General features: G+C 45.8%; 1 protein-coding gene across 1 annotated transcript; it reads right to left on the bottom strand.

Annotated features, from left to right (window-relative positions):
* Nucleotides 1-3,802: 3,802 nt before the first annotated feature.
* Nucleotides 3,803-8,038, bottom strand: LOC123181671 (protein ROLLING AND ERECT LEAF 2). Its single transcript, XM_044593992.1, has 4 exons — nucleotides 6,721-8,038; nucleotides 6,390-6,577; nucleotides 5,065-5,288; nucleotides 3,803-4,970 (listed from the first exon to the last, which is right to left on the bottom strand). The coding sequence occupies exons 1-4, from the start codon at nucleotides 7,823-7,825 to the stop codon at nucleotides 4,172-4,174; spliced, it is 2,316 nt and encodes a 771-aa protein (XP_044449927.1). The 5' UTR covers nucleotides 7,826-8,038; the 3' UTR covers nucleotides 3,803-4,171.
* Between the last annotated feature and the right edge of the window lie 10,317 nt (nucleotides 8,039-18,355).

Raw genomic sequence — 18,355 nt, 5'->3', positions numbered from 1 at the left:
GAAATCTGACGACCATTACTGTCTTTGATGGATATGCCTTATCCGTGATCTTTTCAAGCATCTTTTGGATATATGCAGACTCATGAAATCCAGAAGGAATATGTTCAGCTTGTAAGGCCAATCAACAATTGTCATATCCAAATCTTTCATCTTAAACTCTATCTTAGATGATTAATTGCCTCATTCATTTCTTTTGTAGTTTCAGTGATATTCAAATCATCAACATACATGAAAATGATATGGAATCCATAAGTTGATTTTTTTTATGGACACACATGGGCAATCATCTATTTGAGTAACCTTTCTGCAGTTCATTATACCACAATCTTTCCTGTCTACTTCATATAATGACTTAAGATCTGCACAATACATACATGTTGTGATTAGCATTCGGATTTGGAACCTCATTCCCTCAGGAACTTTCATATAAATGCCTGAATCAAGTGACACATACAAATATGCAGTCACTACATCCATCTAGAAACAAACATTTTCATTGCAAGTGATATTAAATATTGGAAGGTTATTGCACTCATAATATGAGAAAACTTCAGATATCTTCAAGGTACCAAGGATCTTGCTTTGTTCTACTAGAAAATGAAGACGGATCATGGTTGGGTATTGTGATGATGGATGTCTATGAGATCCTCATAATGACAGATCACATACTGATTTTGTCTTCTCAAACAGAGATAAAACCTTCTTTTTAAAGTCAACAAAACAAACTTTCGTGACGTTCACAGATCGTTTTGAAATCACTGATTTGTATGAAGCATCACGTGAGTGCACATGACGTCATAGAATGATAACTTTGTTAAAAAAATCGAGTGGGATTGATTCATTGGAAATGCCCACCATTATCTATTAAGATGGTGTTTTTTAACACAGTATAGACGCAGACGCTCATACATACACACATACATTCACCTCTATGAACGCACACACGCACATCCTACCCCTATAAGCACCTGCGAGAAAATGAGCCGGCACATCATCTTCAGATTGATGAAGCCGCCATAGACGCCTTCGTAGTCGACGAATAACGTCTCCTCCCACTGAACGCACAACGCCGAAAGGCCTGAAATAAATTCAGGAAAATGTGAGCACCAATGTAGGTCTAGGACTTGAGCCCTGGTTTGCTCGGGATATCACTGTCCCCCTAACTATTCAACTGCAGGCTGGTTTGCATCTATTAAGATATTGTTGCATTTATTACGCAGGGGAAGACATGTTATCCAAAGAGCAATATGAGAAATCATATTTCTTCAAATTTATTTTGTCCCTGTGAGTTACATAAAAATATTTTTACAAATGTGATAACCTCGTTGATTTGTTTACAAAGTCCTTACCATGATCATTATTCTAAAATTATATTACTGAAATTGATATGAGATGGCTTCGTGTTTTGCAAGATCCAGTTAGCTCGTACATAATAACCTGGTTAATACCGTTGGATCTTTGATATTGCATTATTTTCCTTTATGATTTCCCCCCTATGTGGTTTCTCGTGGAAGGTCTTTAACGAGGCAGTAGTAACACAAGCATTGTAATATGTTATTTTCTTCTTATTTTTCCACTGGATTGTTCAAGGGAGTTTTTCACGACATACTATGTATATCTCGTCATATCCATGATTTTTCTAGAAAAATAAATTTTTAATATGATGATTCTACGTGGTCAAAGTGGAGATCAATAGAATCGCTAGAAGCTAATTACCACATGTTTAATTAATTAATCTCCTCTATTGTAACCGGCGGACGGATAACATCTTACTAACGGCCACGTCCCTTCGATTTGCCCTTTTTTGACAGGATTACATTCATGTTACATCCATTTCTGCAATAAGTACTTTGAAATGATCTTGCTGGTTTGGCAACAACGCTGCCACGGCATTTCTTGTTCACATTTTGAATCTAAACACAAGAGTTTCTGGCGTCTGCCCTTTGCCACGTCAGATGATCAACAAAACTGACCAGGAGGTGGGCCATGGCCATACGCCGGAGATTGTGCCGTCTCCTGTATAACCAAGACGCAGGCCAGATCCGAAAAAAGTTTGAGACAAGAGTCAACTCCTGCTAATCTTTCGTGGATGGGTTAAAACAGTAAGAAAAAAAGTCCGTAATGTAGCGAGAGAACAGCATCGGACCTAAGTGTGTAGTGTAGTGACTGTCATGTGCTTTTGGAGTTTTGGTAAGAACAAGTCCGTGGTAGCCTGTACTGCTCGTTCGTTGTGCCACTCGAGTCGGGTAGAGAGGCCATCGGTCATCCAGTCTTATCGCCATGCTAGTGAAGCACTCACCGTCCTAGAGCTAGAGCTAGAGCTAGAGGCAGAGGCACACAGTAAATAAAAGGAGGAGATGCCAGGACTGGGAGGCAGTAGCGACAGCCTTGGCAGGCCTTATCCTTGCCCGTCCAAGAATAGAATCTCCCCGCCCCTCTAGCTGCCTAGCCGCTGTCTGGTCCATAGCCCAGCTCCACCAGACCACCACCTACAAACTAGGGCTCTTTATTCCCAGATTCTCCATCCATCCAGCACCAAGGGTTTTTGGAACCTAGCTCGCTCCATCTCCGACTTGAATAGCACCAGCCGGGGTCCCAAGGAGGAGGAAGAAGGGTGCACTGATGCACGTGTTGATGATTCTAATGCAAATGGCCAGATTATTTCTCCCCACTTCCTGCCATCAAACCAGTCCAGCATCGCAAAAACAAGACCCAGTCCCAGCAGGCGGTGTGAACCGGAATTATGGCGCCGGCCGCTCCTGGAGACGAACATGGCGCCAACCACTTTTCCGTGCCCCTTTCAGAGAGGAAAAGGTTGCATTGCATTGCATGCCAACGTGCGTCCTCGTAGCATTGCCGTGCTGTGCCCAACTAACAGCAGGATAGGTCCAAACGCCAGCCTTGCGCCCGCCGTGAGCCACCATGTTATTGGGTCGAAGAGGTAGTAATGACTAATGACGCAGCATTTGGCTGGCACTGCTTCATGGTGAAACCGTCAGGATCATACTACTAGAGTACTTTTTTTTTCGAGGGTACACCAATGGCGTACCGTAGCTTTATAGAAGAGAGAATAATATGTACAAGAGATTACAATTGTGCTAGTTAGGAGTCACAGGCCGACCCTAACCAAGCCTCCACCCCACTCCTACACGATACTCGACTACTCGGGAACTAGTTGTCCTCCAAACGCTCCTGCCGTGGCCCCAAGTCCTCAAGTCGTCGAAGATCATGTCCACCGTGTCACCCTTATTCTTGACTTGACCTGAGCCGAAGACCCTCATGTTCCTTTGTTTCCAAAGAGTCCAACAGATTAGCATCATGAATGTGTCGAACCCTTTCCGAGTTTGCTTGTGAACTACTAGAGTACAAGCTTGGAACGCAGGAAGGAATTTCACGGTGAAACGGCTTATTAGTTAGTTCCTGTCGTCGGAAACTCCAAACGGTGCGTCGCCACTTGGCTGAACTGGGAGCTCAGAAGTCAAGAGACAGTATCCTTGCACAGAGCGTATAGGACGTCGAGCACATGTCTCAGCAGAGGACTTGTCGGTTTTGCACAATGGAAGCAGCAGCAGCAGCAGGGCAATTAACTGCGGTGGACCGAAATGGGGCAGCAAAAATCAACGTAAGACGTCCTGCATCCAGGCAGGCAGCGAGACAACAGAAAAGATGAAGGGACAGCAGCGCCCACCACCGGGAAACCACAGCATCTGCTTTCACTTCATACTTCAGGCTTGGGGAATCCTTTCTCCCCAACAACTCTGAACCACTTCAAACATTAGAGGGTAGAGCTTATCTACAGACATGAGCATATATTTCAAGTTGGATTTCAAGTTGCGAGAGGGAAGACCAAGCGTAAACTTCGCCATTAGAGCGCGACAAGGCGGCCACAGGGCCTGTACATTACATGTCTTCCTCCTTCACACACCCCAGAAAGGGAAGAAAGAAGATGAGCGGCGATCCTGAGCAAAATCATTATCTACAACCAAAATGATCAATCCCCAAACAAAGGCAAAACCAGCCAGGGAAGCCTTCTCCCCCCACGTTTCATCCCTAAGCTTTAACTTAACTATATATATATATATATCGCATTTTTCCTATATAGATTACCGAACCACCCAAAGTGAGAGGGATGCCAAAATGATGCTCTGATGGGGGCTGAGTGGCTGACATCCTACCGCACCGACCCAGCTCGCCGGCAGACCACGTCGAGGGCCTCGACGACCGTGCCCGAGAAACCAGCTATGGCTTGGAACATTCCTGGCAGGCCAGTCTGGATGTTGTTCAGTGTCATGGACCTTGTCACCTCCACAGCCTTGGCATGCCTCGTTATCTCATCCTCCACCTTCCGGCGGCACTGCGCGATCTCGGTCTTCTTCTCGGAGAGAGGGTCGCGCGCGTCGAACGTGTGCCCTTCAATGCCGTCGCGCCCGCTGCCAGGGAGGCCAAGGCCTACCAACGAGTACGACTGGTAGTACTTCTTCTCAATGGCCCTCAGCGAGTTGGTCTTCTTCTCCAGCTCCTTTGAGTACGTCTCGGTTCGCTTCTTGATCTTCATCTCCTCTGCCTGCTTGGTGTAGATGACATGGATGACGTTCACAAAGCTCTTGATAGCCTCCGAAGCCACCGCATCAGGAAGCCGGTCTAATGCCTGCTTCCACTCGTCGCAGAAGGTGGTGAGCTCGCGTGAGATGAGTGACGCGTGGGCCTCTTGTGGGGTAATGCTGTCCACTTGGAAGAGTGTAAGCTTCAGCCAGCCATACAGAGAACGGATGTATTCACGCTGATACTTGATGAGCCGGTTGAAGTTGGAGTGCCATGCCGAGACGGCGGCCTCGAGATCACGCGTCGCAAGTCTGTGAAGGTCGGACGTCGACTCGGCCATGGAGTTGTCCACCAGACCGCGCACTTGTTGAACGATCTCATTCTGTGTCTCGTGGAAGTAGTTCATGGACCTCCACATGCTCAGCAACCTGCATGTCAAAATTCAGAAACAGTTAAGTAGTGCTTCCTGGCAGCATCACAAGATCTGGAATCAGGGGTTCCGGAACAAGGGACACGACTTACGCGAAACAAAGCTCGACAAGCTGTGGCGCGAGCTCATTGTCGCGGACGCTGACGATGGCCGAGGATGTGGTAGTGGCAGCTTGTGACGTGACAACGATCAGTGATTGCAGCTTGTTTATGGAGGCCTTGGTCTTGTCCAGCTTGGCACTGTCCCTCCCTCTGTATTCCAAGCTTTGCAGGGTAGAAAGCTTCTTCTCATGCTCAATCTTAACGCTCTCTCTAGCCTGCAGAAGTTCAAATAAATCCATATATGCTTAGTATCTGAATGAATAGTTGGGCTCGACAAACTGCTTAGTATACATATACAAGAAAAAAAAAACAAGTGCAGTGCAATAACTTCAAAGGTATCACATTCTATCCCAAACTAAGGAAACCAAATGAACACCACTAAACTTATCCAATATAAATGTTGTAGTGGTTTCTATAGCAGCAAAAGTCAATGCCCCAGCCTAGGAACTTTCTCGTCCTCAGCATTATCAGATATATTATGTAAATTAAAGACAATTTCTCAAGGTTTGTAGACCTTTATACACTATAAAGTAAAGAATCTCAAAGGATGAGTAGTTTAGACAGAAACAGAGTATAAAGGAAGGGAGGAAAATATGAATGTGTGGTTAGGAGATCTAATGGCATGTACCACTACTGCCTTTGCTGAAAGCAGCTAAAACTATCAAACCAATGCTCCAGCTGTTCCAAAGGAGGAAAGTGCAGGGCCTCTCTAAAGAAGCTTTCTGCAACAGGATCAGATTCTTCTTCCACAATTGCTGAACAAAAGGGAGCACTGCTATACATTAAATTGTGTCAAGACACCAACTTCAAATCTAGAGAGGTGTCACCTAATCTAGCAAAACAGAAACAATATCTAGTCATTTGTTTTCTATAATTCATTTGTACCTACCAGAATCCTAAAAGCTCCAAGAGATAGAGCTCTCTTCATGGTGCAACCACTAGTTTCACTTCATCCTTGACCATGGGGTAAATACAGACGACGCACATCTTGTTCTAGCATTATATACTCATTTATTTGCTTTATCATAAAGAGTTATTGGTGGAAGAATTTGGAATTTGTTGATGACCGAAAACATCAGCTAATATCCTCTAGCAAACGTAGTTGGGTCACTCACAAGTGGAGCCGAGCTGAATAGTATCAGCTTGTTCCATCGACAACTAATGAAGCATAACTAACAGTCATAGCATAGTTTTAACTGCTTAGCTGACAATTTTTATACAGCAAAGCGATACCAATTTGAGCAATGTACTCAACAGTTAACCTGAAAAATATAATTGACAGTCACCAATGGCCTCGAGATGGATAGTAAAATTACCTTGACCTCCTCATATAGCTTCTTTTCCCAGGCCAAGAGCCGCTCCAGTGTTGACCCATGGCTCTTCCCTTCCATTGACCCCATCTCCAGTGAATTGGTGTCCAACTTGTAGCGCACAGCCAATGGCGGCTTTGAAGTCCATGTCGAAGCCAGTGCTGATAGCACGCTGTTGGAGTGGTACACCGTCTCTGCCAAAGGAGAAATCAGATTAAGCCAAAATGCTAAAGCATTGTCACCATTTGGGCAAGAAAGCATTGCATCTTTGTTAAAAAATCCTAAAGCACTTGGAGAGAATAGCATTCTGGGGCGCAATTCGTGTAATGGCGATTACTTTTGAGTTGCTGGAAGTTGCGGTCGAGCTGTGCGCGGCTGGCCTCCAGGAGCTCCGACACGCTGTCGCCGGCGTCGGCCGCCTTGACGAAGTACTCCTCGATGGCCGCGACGATCTCTGAGAGCGTGCGGTGGCGCACCACCATCCGCATCTCGGTCGCCCCCGTGACCGTGGAGAAGGAGTCCCCGACCTCTGACCTCTCGGCCCTCCTCAGCTGCATTGGCACGGCGGCGTACTCGGACGGCGCCGTCCCGCCGTACTCCGATCTGGCCGCGAACCCGCACTCGGATCTATTCCCCACCTCGCCTTCCTCCGATCTGGTCTCCGACGTGGTCGTCGACGCGTAGTGGTCCTCCTCGTCCTCCCATCCGCCGCAATGCATATCCTCCCTCTCCGTCTCCTCCTCGTCTTCTCCATGGCTGTCGTCGACCTCGTCCTCTTCTTTGAGGTGGTCGTGGCGGCGCTGGGGGTAGCCCCGGGCCTTGGCCTCGTCGTCGAGCTCGCGGAGGCGGTTTGCCTCCTCGAGATCGGTCTTGCGGCGGTCGAAGAACTCGGAGTCGGGCGGCGACGGCGGGTAGAAGTTCTCCCAGTCCCAGGCCGACGAGGAGGAGGGCGTCCCCACCACCGGTGGCTTCCGGAACGAGGACGCGACGCTCGAGTCCGACAGGATGTGCGGCACCTTGAGCCGCCGCATCCTCGGATCCATGTCGACCCTGAGCGCAGCGGCGGCCGCCTGCGGCTGCGGCTGCTGCGGCTGCTGCTGCTGGGGCGGCGGCGGCGGCGGCTGGTGGCGAGGGAGCGGCGTGGGGGGCGGCAGCGAAAACGAGGCGACGGAGGACATGGCGGCGGGCGCGGGCGCGTGCAGGGCCGGCGGCGCGGCGGTGGTGAGGAGGACGGGCGCGGTGTGGTGGGAGACGGTGAGCGACGAGTGGCCCTGCGCGAAGCGGGAGAGCGCGGCGGCCGTGACGCGGAGGGAGCGGAGGTAGTCGGCGTGCGCCGAGGCGAGCAGCTGGCGCGCGGCGACGGCGTCCTTGATGTTGCGCCGGCGCTCCTTGCAGCGCCGCACCGTGTCCTCCTGCTCCACCTTGGATGCCGCGCACCCCATCGCTGCCTCTCCTCTCCTCCCCCGCGCAGATCTCCCTCCCCTCCTCCCTCTCTCTCTCTCTCTCTCTCTCTCTCTCCGTCTTCTGGCTGCCGCTTCTCTCTCCACTTGGGCTGGCTTCTTCTTCCTCTTCCCCCACTCCCACTCTGCCGTCCGTCAGGGAGGAGAGCGAGCAGCGAGGAGTGTGTACTTGAGTGGGGAGAGTGAGGTGGGTTCGTGCGCCTTCCTCCGGCTCGGCTGTGCCTGGTTTAATTTCCGTTGCTCTTTTTATTTTTCTTCTTACTTTTTAACGGGCCTCTTTTCCGTATACTTTCTGGCCGCCTTCGCGTTTCCGGGCCCGGCTACCGGGCGTGCGAAGTGGGCCAGACGGAGAAGCGCGTTACCTCGTGTTTGCGTAGGCACGCGAGGTGGCTAAGCCAAAATTTCCATGTCATTTCTGTACCACGGACCCAACCCCCCTCAAAAAAAAAATACTATACCCGGATGACAAATTTACCCATTTCAGTACAGCTATTTCTTTTTTCTCTTTCCAGAATATAGAGAACACCATAAGTAAAAATTACATCCAGGTCCGTAGATCACCTAGCGGCGACTAAATTTACTGGAATGAGTTGAAGGCACGTCGCCGTCATCGTCCCTCCCTCGTCGAAGCCGGGCAAATCTTGTTGTAGTAGACTGTCGGAAAATCGTTGTGCTAAGGTCCCAGAACAACAACCTCCACCGATGAAGACAACGTAGATCACAAGGATCCAACCTACAAACACACGGGCACAAACGAAAGAAGACCAGATCCAAGCGTATCCATCGAAGATAAACGCCAACCTAATCTCATGAGATCCGCCGAAGACACACCTACACACGCTCTCCGATGATGCTAGACGAACTGTTGGGACGGGGCTAGGCGAGCAGAGCATCATTCCATCTTCAGGAAGCCGACATCACCTCACCTCCTCAGTTGGACACAAACCCTAAACGGACAAAAAAAGACACCTAAACATTAGTCCATCAGTTTATTTTCAAAAGAAAACGCATCCCTTTATTTTCTTTCTTATTTACTCGCTCCAGTTGTCTGTATTCGGTTCTCAAGATGGCAAAAAATAGTTACTCCATCAGGTAAAGCCTCTTTTTTCCATACCCACCAAGCACAATTTTGCCCATTATCCATCCTCATACCCGCCACAAGGAATATTTTCGCCCATACCCATCAGCCAGGAGTAATTCTTCCCTGCTAGTATACCCGCCCGTATTGTGCAAATTTCTAGCGGTAACTTATTTACACAAATCACTAAAAACAACAATTCACACATACAACACAAGACCATATGATCCAAAATAAAAACATTCTAGTGAATGAGCCAAAAAAAAGACCTACATCAACACTCAACATCACATCCAATGGTTCAAGAGCAAAATTATGCTAGCAGAGTGGTTATTTCTTTGGGTTGCCTTAATTAGCTCAATTTGAGAAACTGAAGAAGAGAAAAATTGGGGAGTTCATGCTCAAACAGAGCAATCAGATTATTGGCCTGGGTGACAGGAAAAAGATTGAAAGTGATCTTGAGATTGTTATTATCAGGTCCAACAAATGGAAGAAGACAGAGCCAGACAATCTGCTTTAAGGGCTGTTGGAGAAAAGAAAATGGTTGATCTAGAAAGTGACAAGAAGAAACTGGAAATAATGATTAAGATCCAACAAGAGAGGCTTGAGGAATCAATCCAAAAGATTGAGCAAAGAGAAGCTAGAGATCATGAGCTTGTAGATTTAGTTGATGAGGACCTTGACATTGATAACACTCAGGATAAAAGCTAAAGATAGTGATGTGTATGTGGAGCTTGTGGATTACAATGGCAGTCAAGAAACTATGGTATCTTTTGGTACGAAAATGGTTAAAGCTCGGACTGATCAAGGTGATGAGATGTCAGAAAGGGAAGGGGTTGGTCCTCCCACAAGATATATCGGGCTCAAGGAAGTCGAGATGTCAGAATTGAAGACTTGGCCAAGAAAAGAGCAGCAGATAAAAATGACTATGGTAATGATTCCAATTCCCCCCTTAATAAAGAGAAAGCTTCCATTTTACATATGTCTGACATGGTTGGCATAGACCTGGGCCGCTCCATAGTTATGGTTGAGCATAACCTACAAATCATTGATTATATAGAACAAGTTAGGAAAGACTTTTATTTCCAAAATATTGTTAATGAGAAAGAAAACAAAATCCTAGTTCCCTAGGTCCTATTGATATTGGGGATACTAATTTCACTGAGCTCTGTTCTGATAATGATCATTCGAATACTAAAGTAGAAGAAGATTATCATGATCATTTAAAAAATACTATTCTAATGGGAGAAAAAAGGAGTGTAGCTCATCGGCAATTAGCTGTATGAAGCACACTATCTCCATTGGTGGACTAAAAAAGAAGAACAACAAATCATAGTTTCTTTTCAAAGATCATAGGTGTGTTTTGGAATGTGAGGGGGGTTGAACAAGACATTAAAAAGAGGTTTCTAAGATAGTTGATATTAGAGAGAAAAACTAGATTTTATTGGTTTACAGGAAACTAATAAATCTGATTACACAAAAAATGAACTGCACAATTTATGTGGAGGGGAAATTTCATTTGGAACTGGTCTTCTCCTAGAGGCAAATTGGGGTGTGAATGGTGACTTGTTGATGGGGAACATTGCATGAAAATCAAAAAAAATCCTACAAACACCAAAAATCTAATCTAGGAGGTGCATAGCAACGAGAGGGGAGTGTGTCTCCGTACCCTCGTAGACCGAAAGCGGAAGCGTATAAAACACGGTTGATGTAGTCATACTCTTCTATCTAGTGTCGAATGGACGACACCTCCGATTTTAGCACACGTGCGGCTCGGTGACGTCCCCTCCTCCTTGATCCAGCCAGAGAAGGCAGAGAAGTAGATGGGATCGCAACCAGCACGGCGGCATGGTGCTGATGGTGGTGGTGGAGTCGGAATACTAGCAGGGCTTCGCTAACCGCTACGCGGGCGTGTAGTGTGTTCGGAGGTAGAGAGGGGGCATCAGGGTTGTTGTGTGCCTTTGGTGCACCCCTCCCCTCAATATATAGGTGTAGAGGGGCTAGAAGTCCAGCCCTTCTCCTCCAAGGGATGGCGCCAAGGGAGAAGGAATTGGACTCCAAGTCCAATCCTTCTCCTACTTGGACTCTCCTTCCACCTTTTCTCTTAGCCACATGGGCCTTTGAGAGCTTGTGCGCCTGGCCTAACAAGGCCAGGGCGCCTTCCCTCAGCCCATGCTAGCCCTAGGGACATGGTGGAACCCTTGATGAACTTCCGGACTCCTCCGGAAGTCTTTCAAACCTTCTAGAAGCTTCCTGGTACAATAACGAAAAAATGATTTTTTTTCCGGAACCCTGAAAACAACTTTCCATATATAAATCTTTACCTCGCAACCATTCCCAAACTCCTCGTGACGTTTGGGATCTCATCCGAGACTCCGAACAACATTCTATTACCAGCATCAAATATCCAAATACTACTCTAGCGTCAATGAACGTTAAGCGTGCGACCATGCGGGTTCGAGAACTATGTAGACATGACCGAGACACCTCTCCAGTCAATAACCAATAGCGGAACCTGGATGCCCATATTGGTTCCTACATATTCCATGAAGATCTTCATCGGTTGAACCACAATGTCGAGGATTTCGTTAATCCTGTATGCAATTCCCTTTGTCCGGCTATATGTTACTTGCCCGAGATTCGATCGTCGGTGTCTCCATACCTAGTTCAATCTTGTTACTGGCAAGTCTCTTTACTCATTCCATAATACAAGATCCCGTGACTAAACTCATTAGTTACATGAAGCTTCTTGCCATGTTGTATTACCGAGAGGCCCCAGAGACATCTCTCCGTCACACGGTGCGACAAATCCAAGTCTCGATCCATGCAACCCAACATACACCTTCGAAGATGCCCCTAGAGCACCTTTATGATCACCCAGTTATGAAGTGACATTTGATAGCACACAAGGTATTCCTCTGGTGTCCGGGAGTGACATGATCTCATGGTCTAAGGAACAAATACTTGACATGAAGAAATCCGTAGCAAATAACTAACCGATACAATCTGTTGCTAAGCTTATGGTTGGGTCTTGTCCATCACATCATTCTCCTAATGATGTGATCCCATTATCAAATGACAACTCATGTCTATGGTTAGGAAACCTTAACCATCTTTGATCAATGAGCTAGTCTAGTAGAGGCTCACTAGGGACACGGTGTTGTTTATGTATTCACACATGTATTTAAGTTTTCGGTCAATACAATTCTAGCATGAAAAATAAACATTTATCATGAAAGGGAAATGTGATAATAACCAATTTATTATTGCCTCTAGGGCATATTCCCAACACTTGTTTGATGTGACACAAGTAGAAATTGGGATCTAATTTGTTAGGGTCTCAATTTTTGATAGGACACCTAAATTCCACCTGAACTTGATTTGTCTATGGAGATGCTCAAGTAGATGGTAAAGCTACACTCTTAGCAGAATTATCGAGGGTATATCATGATAAACCCCTACTATGTGTGGTGGATGGGGATTTTAATATCATTAGAAGTAGTTATGAGAAAAACAAACCTAATAAAACTAATCATTAGAGTTTCGTTTTTAATGCTATCATTGAACATGCTGGGTTGAGGGAACTACCTCTTAATGGGAGAAGGTTCACTTGGGATAATAACCTTGCTGATCCTACATATGAAGAACACTATCCTTTGTCTATCCTCCCAGCTTTGGAAAGGGGGGGTGACCACACTCCTGTGATTTTAGATACTGGTTCCCATTGTAGTTCTCAACCTGTATTTATATTTGAGAATTCATGGATGTTGATGGATGGTTTTAAAGAGTTTGTTACTAACATGTGGATTGATAATTATGAAGGTTCTAATATAGAAAAATGGTAGCATAAGTTAAGAGTCCTAAGAAGAAGAGTTGGGGTGGAATAGAAGTGCTGATGACAGCTATAGAAAAAAGCAGACTAAGGCACATTCTAGTGGTGGAATGGGCCCGATGCCTTCCCACCCATCCAGATTCAAGGCATGGTACTTGCAATTTGTGTTTGTTGCACCAATTATACTATAGGAGTCTCTCTTACAGTAATTCTATAAAAAAACTGCTATAGAAAAAATAAATATGAAATTCTTGCCAAATTAGATGCTATTGATAAAATGCTGAGATAAATGGTTTTACTTCCCATGATAGAACCGAACGAAAAAAACTCAGAGATCAATTGCGCAAAATTTTGAAACAAGAGGAATTGAAATGGTTGTAGAGATATATTAAAAAAAAGAAGGCGGTAACACTAGATATTACCATGCCAAAGGCAGAAGGAAAAAAAATAAGATTGTTTCTTTAGAGCAAAATGAAGCGGTGATAGAGGGTGAGAAATAATTACTTACATGTATCATAGATTTTTATAAAAACCTTTTTGGGCATGTTACAGAATCAAAGATTTATTTCAATATTTGGGAGGCTTTAAAACTTCTAGAACTTCTCACAATGGAAGAATTACAAACTGTAGTATTTCATATGGGAAAAAACAAGAGCCCCAGTCCTCATGGTCTTCATGCCGATTTTTATCAGTATTTCTAGGAAGTTGTCATGTGAGATTTGAAAAGCCTACTTGATGATTTTCATAGTGGGGTTCTTTGTTGAGGAACGCAATATTTCAAAAAAATTCCTACGATCACGCAAGATCTATCTAGGAGATGCATAGCAACGAGCGGGGAGAGTGTGTCCACGTACCCTCGTAGACCGAAAGCGGAAGCGTTAAGTAACGCGGTTGATGTAGTCGAACGTCTTCGTGATCCAACCGATCAAGTACCGAATGCACGGCACCTCCGCGATCTGCACACGTTCAGCTCAGTGACGTCCCTCGAACTCTTGATCCAGCTGAGGCCGAGGGAGAGTTTCGTTAGCATGGCGGCATGATGACGGTGATGATGAAGTTACCGACGCAGGGCTTCGCCTAAGCACCACAACGATATGACCGAGGTGGAAATCTATGGAGGGGGGCACCGCACACGGCTAAACAATCAACTTGTGTGTCTATGGGGTGCCCCCTCCCCCGTATATAAAGGAGGGGAGGAGGGGGCCAGCCGGCCTCATGGTGCGCCCCCAAGGGGGGATTCCTACTGCTACTAGGAGTAGGTTTCCCCCCTTTCCTAGTCCAACTAGGAGGGGGGAGGAAGGGGAAGAGGGGAAGAAGGAAAGGGGGGCCGGTCCCCCCTCCCCAATTCGGATTGGGCTTTGGGGGGGGGCTGTTGGGTTACGTAGCAGAAATTCAAAATTTTCTACGCATCACCAAGATCAATCTATGGAGTAATCTAGCAACGAGGGGAAGGGGAGTGGATCTACATACCCTTGTAGATCGCGAGCGGAAGCGTTCAAGAGAACGGGGTTGATAGAGTCGTACTCGTCGTGATCCAAATCACCGATGATCCTAGCGCCGAACGGACGGCACCTCCGCGTTCAACACACGTACGGTGCAGCGACGTCTCCTCCTTCTTGATCCAGCAAGGGGGGAGGAGAGGTTGATGGAGATCCAGCAGCACGACGGCGTGGTGGTGGAAGTAGCGGGATTCCAACAGGGCTTCGCCAAGCGCTGCGGGAGGAGGGAGATGTGTCACGGGAGGGAGAGGGAGGCGCCAGGGCTTAGGTGTTGCTGCCCTCCCTCCCCCCCCACTATATATAGGGCCAAGGGAGAGGGGGGGCGCAGCCTTGGCCCTTCCTCCAAGGAAGGGTGCGGCCAGGGAGGAGTCCATCCTCCCCAAGGCACCTCGGAGGTGCCTTCCCCCTTTAGGACTCTCCCTTTATCTTATCTCTTGGCGCATGGGCCTCTTGGGGCTGGTTCCCTTGGCCCATATAGGCCAAGGCGCACACCCCACAGCCCATGTGGCCCCCCCGGGGCAGGTGAACCCCTTGGTGGACCCCCGGACCCCTTTCGGCACTCCCGGTACAATATCGATAATGCGCGAAACTTTTCCGGCGACCAAAATAAGACTTCCCATATATAAATCTTTACCTCCGGACCATTCCGGAACTCCTCGTGACGTCCGGGATCTCATCCGGGACTCCGAACAACTTTCGAGTTACCGCATACTAATATCTCTATAACCCTAGCGTCACCGAACCTTAAGTGTGTAGACCCTACGGATTCGGGAGACACGCGGACATGACCGAGATGACTCTCCGGTCAATAACCAACAGCGGGATCTGGATACCCATGTTGGCTCCCACATGCTCCTCGATGATCTCATCGGATGAACCACGATGTCGAGGATTCAATCAATCCCGTATACAATTCCCTTTGTCTATCGGTATGTTACTTGCCCGAGATTCGATCGTCGGTATCCCGATACCTTGTTCAATCTCGTTACCGGCAAGTCTCTTTACTCGTTCCGTAACACATCATCCCGTGATCAACTCCTTGGTCACATTGTGCACATTATGATGATGTCCTACCGAGTGGGCCCAGAGATACCTCTCCATTTACACGGAGTGACAAATCCCAGTCTCGATTCGCGCCAACCCAACAGACACTTTCCGAGATACCTGTAGTGCACCTTTATAGCCACCCAGTTACGTTGTGACGTTTGGTACACCCAAAGCATTCCTACGGTATCCGGGAGTTGCACAATCTCATGGTCTAAGGAAATGATACTTGACATTAGAAAAGCTCTTAGCAAACGAACTACACGATCTTGTGCTAGGCTTAGGATTGGGTCTTGTCCATCACATCATTCTCCTAATGATGTGATCCCGTTATCAACGACATCCAATGTCCATGGTCAGGAAACCGTAACCATCTATTGATCAACGAGCTAGTCAACTAGAGGCTTACTAGGGACATGGTGTTGTCTATGTATCCACACATGTATCTGAGTTTCCCATCAATACAATTTTAGCATGGATAATAAACGATTATCATGAACAAGGAAATATAATAATAACCAATTTATTATTGCCTCTAGGGCATATTTCTAACAGGCCCACCTCTTGGCCTCCTCCTATCTCTTCCACTAAAGCCCATGTAGGCCCATTAAGCCCTCGGGGGGTTCCGGTAACACCCGGTACTCCGGTAAATGCCCAAACTCAACCGAAACCATTCCGGTGTCCAAACATAACCTTCCAATATATCAATCTTCATGTCTCGACCATTTCGAGACTCCTCGTCATGTCCGTGATCACATCCAGGACTCCGAACTACCTTCGGTACATCAAAACACATAAACTCATAATACCGATCGTCATCGAACGTTAAGCGTGTGGACCCTACGAGTTCGAGAACTATGGAGACATGACCGAGACTCATCTCCGTTCAATAACCAATAGCGGAACCTGGATGCTCATATTGGTTCCTACATATTCTACGAAGATTTTTATCAGTCAAACAGCATAACAACATACGTTGTTCCCTTTGTCATTGGTATGTTACTTACCCGAGATTCGATCGTCGGTATCTCAATACCTAGTTCAATCTTGTTACCGGCAAGTCTATTTACTCGTTCTGTAATGCATCATCCCGCAACTAACTCATTAGTCACATTGCTTGCAAGGCTTATAGTGATGTGCATTACCGAGAGGGCCCAGAGATACCTCTCCGATACGCAGAGTGACAAATCCTAATCTTGATCTATGCCAACCCAACAAACACCTTCGGAGACACCTGTAGAGCATCTTTATAATCACCCAGTTACATTGTGACGTTTGATAGCACACAAGGTGTTCCTTTGGTATTCGGGAGTTGCATAATCTCATAGTCAGAGGAACATGTATAAGTCATGAAGAAAGCAATAGCAATAAAACTGAACGATCAACATGCTAAGCTAACGGATGGGTCTTGTCCATCACATCATTCTCCTAATGATGTGATCCCGTCCATCAAATGACAACACATGTCTATGGTCAGGAAACTTAACCATCTTTCATTAACGAGCTTGTCAAGTAGAGGCATACTAGGGACACTCTGTTTTGTCTATGTATTCACACATGTATTTAAGTTTCCGATCAATACAATTCTAGCATGAATAATAAACATTTATCATGATATAAGGAAATATAAATAACAACTTTATTATTGCCTCTAGGGCATATTTCCTTCATTCTTGACATTGCTAGACTTTATTATGGTATGATCAATTTAGTCCCCAGAGCCAGGGATGCCAAACAAATCCAAAAATTCAGTCATGTAAGTTTACTGAATGTTAGTTTCAAAATTATTACCAAGGTTCTGATGAACATACCTGGTAGAGTGGTTCCACCGCATTATCTCCAATACTCAAACTGCTTTATCAATGATAGATACATTATGGAAGGTGTTTTAGTGTTGCATGAAGCTTTAAATTATATTCATCATAAGAAACAACGTGCTTTGCTCTTTAAAGTACACTTTGAAAAGGCTTATGACAAAAATTAAGTGGCCTTTCGTTTATCAAATGTCGAAATTAAGAAACCTCAGCGATAAATGGTGTGACTGGATCATGCATACTACGAGAGGGGATCATGCTGGGGTCAAAGTGAATGACACAATTGGACCTTATTCTAAAGCTCGCAAAGGATTGAGTCAAGGGGATGCTCTCTCTCCCCTTTATTTTTGTTCTTGTTGTTGATGCACTTGCCATTATCATGGATAAAGCTAAGTAAAATGACTTTGTAAAAGGGATGCGTTGTGAAAATGTGCAAAAGGGGGAAATATGTTACAGTATGCTGATGACACGGTCTTACTTTTACAAGATAATGAAAACAATGCAAAAAATGAACTTTATTCTGAGTGCATTTGAACAAATGTCCGGGCTGACAATTATTTTCCATAATCTATTTGGGGATGGTATTCATAAAGCTCACACTTACTAGGGGATCTTCACTTGTAGGTTATAAGTTGGATGATATTCTCCTGAAATATTGGAGAGTCCCCGTTTCCAATCTTAGGCTTAAAAACAAACACCAGAAAAGGGGCGGTTAACGAGATTGAGAAAAGATGTGCTTGCTGGCAAGGGAGAGTGGTTAATATTGCTGGTAGGGTTACCCTGGTTCAGTCCTGCTTGACTAACATTCCATTATACATGATGTCATTTTATCACCTTCCAGTGGGGATTAAGAAGAAGTCTGATTTTTTTAGAGACAGATTAGTTTGGCAAGCACATGAGGATAATAAAAAATATCACCTAGTCATTTGGAAAACCTGTTGTGAGCCAAATGATCAAGGAGCCTTAGGAATCCTTAATCTAGAGCTTATGAATAAAGCTCTCCTTGCAAGATGGTTCCAAAAATATAGACTGAAAATGGCCCTGCCAAGATATTTTTCTTAGCAAATATGTTAAAGGTAATTGAATTTCTGGAATTAAGCCTAAAGTGGGAGACTCCCACTTCGGGTCCAATTTGTTCTTGTTGCGATGTTTTGGATAATTTGGAAATGTAGGCACAGTGTAATTTTTGAAAGGAAGATTATTTCAAATCCTATTACAATGGTTAAGATAATGTGCTCTTGGATA

Source organism: Triticum aestivum, chromosome 1D (genome assembly GCF_018294505.1).
Source record: "Triticum aestivum cultivar Chinese Spring chromosome 1D, IWGSC CS RefSeq v2.1, whole genome shotgun sequence".
Lineage (NCBI taxonomy): Eukaryota > Viridiplantae > Streptophyta > Magnoliopsida > Poales > Poaceae > Triticum > Triticum aestivum.
Note: the sequence above shows the minus strand (reverse complement) of the source record. Positions and strands in the feature narration are given on the sequence as shown.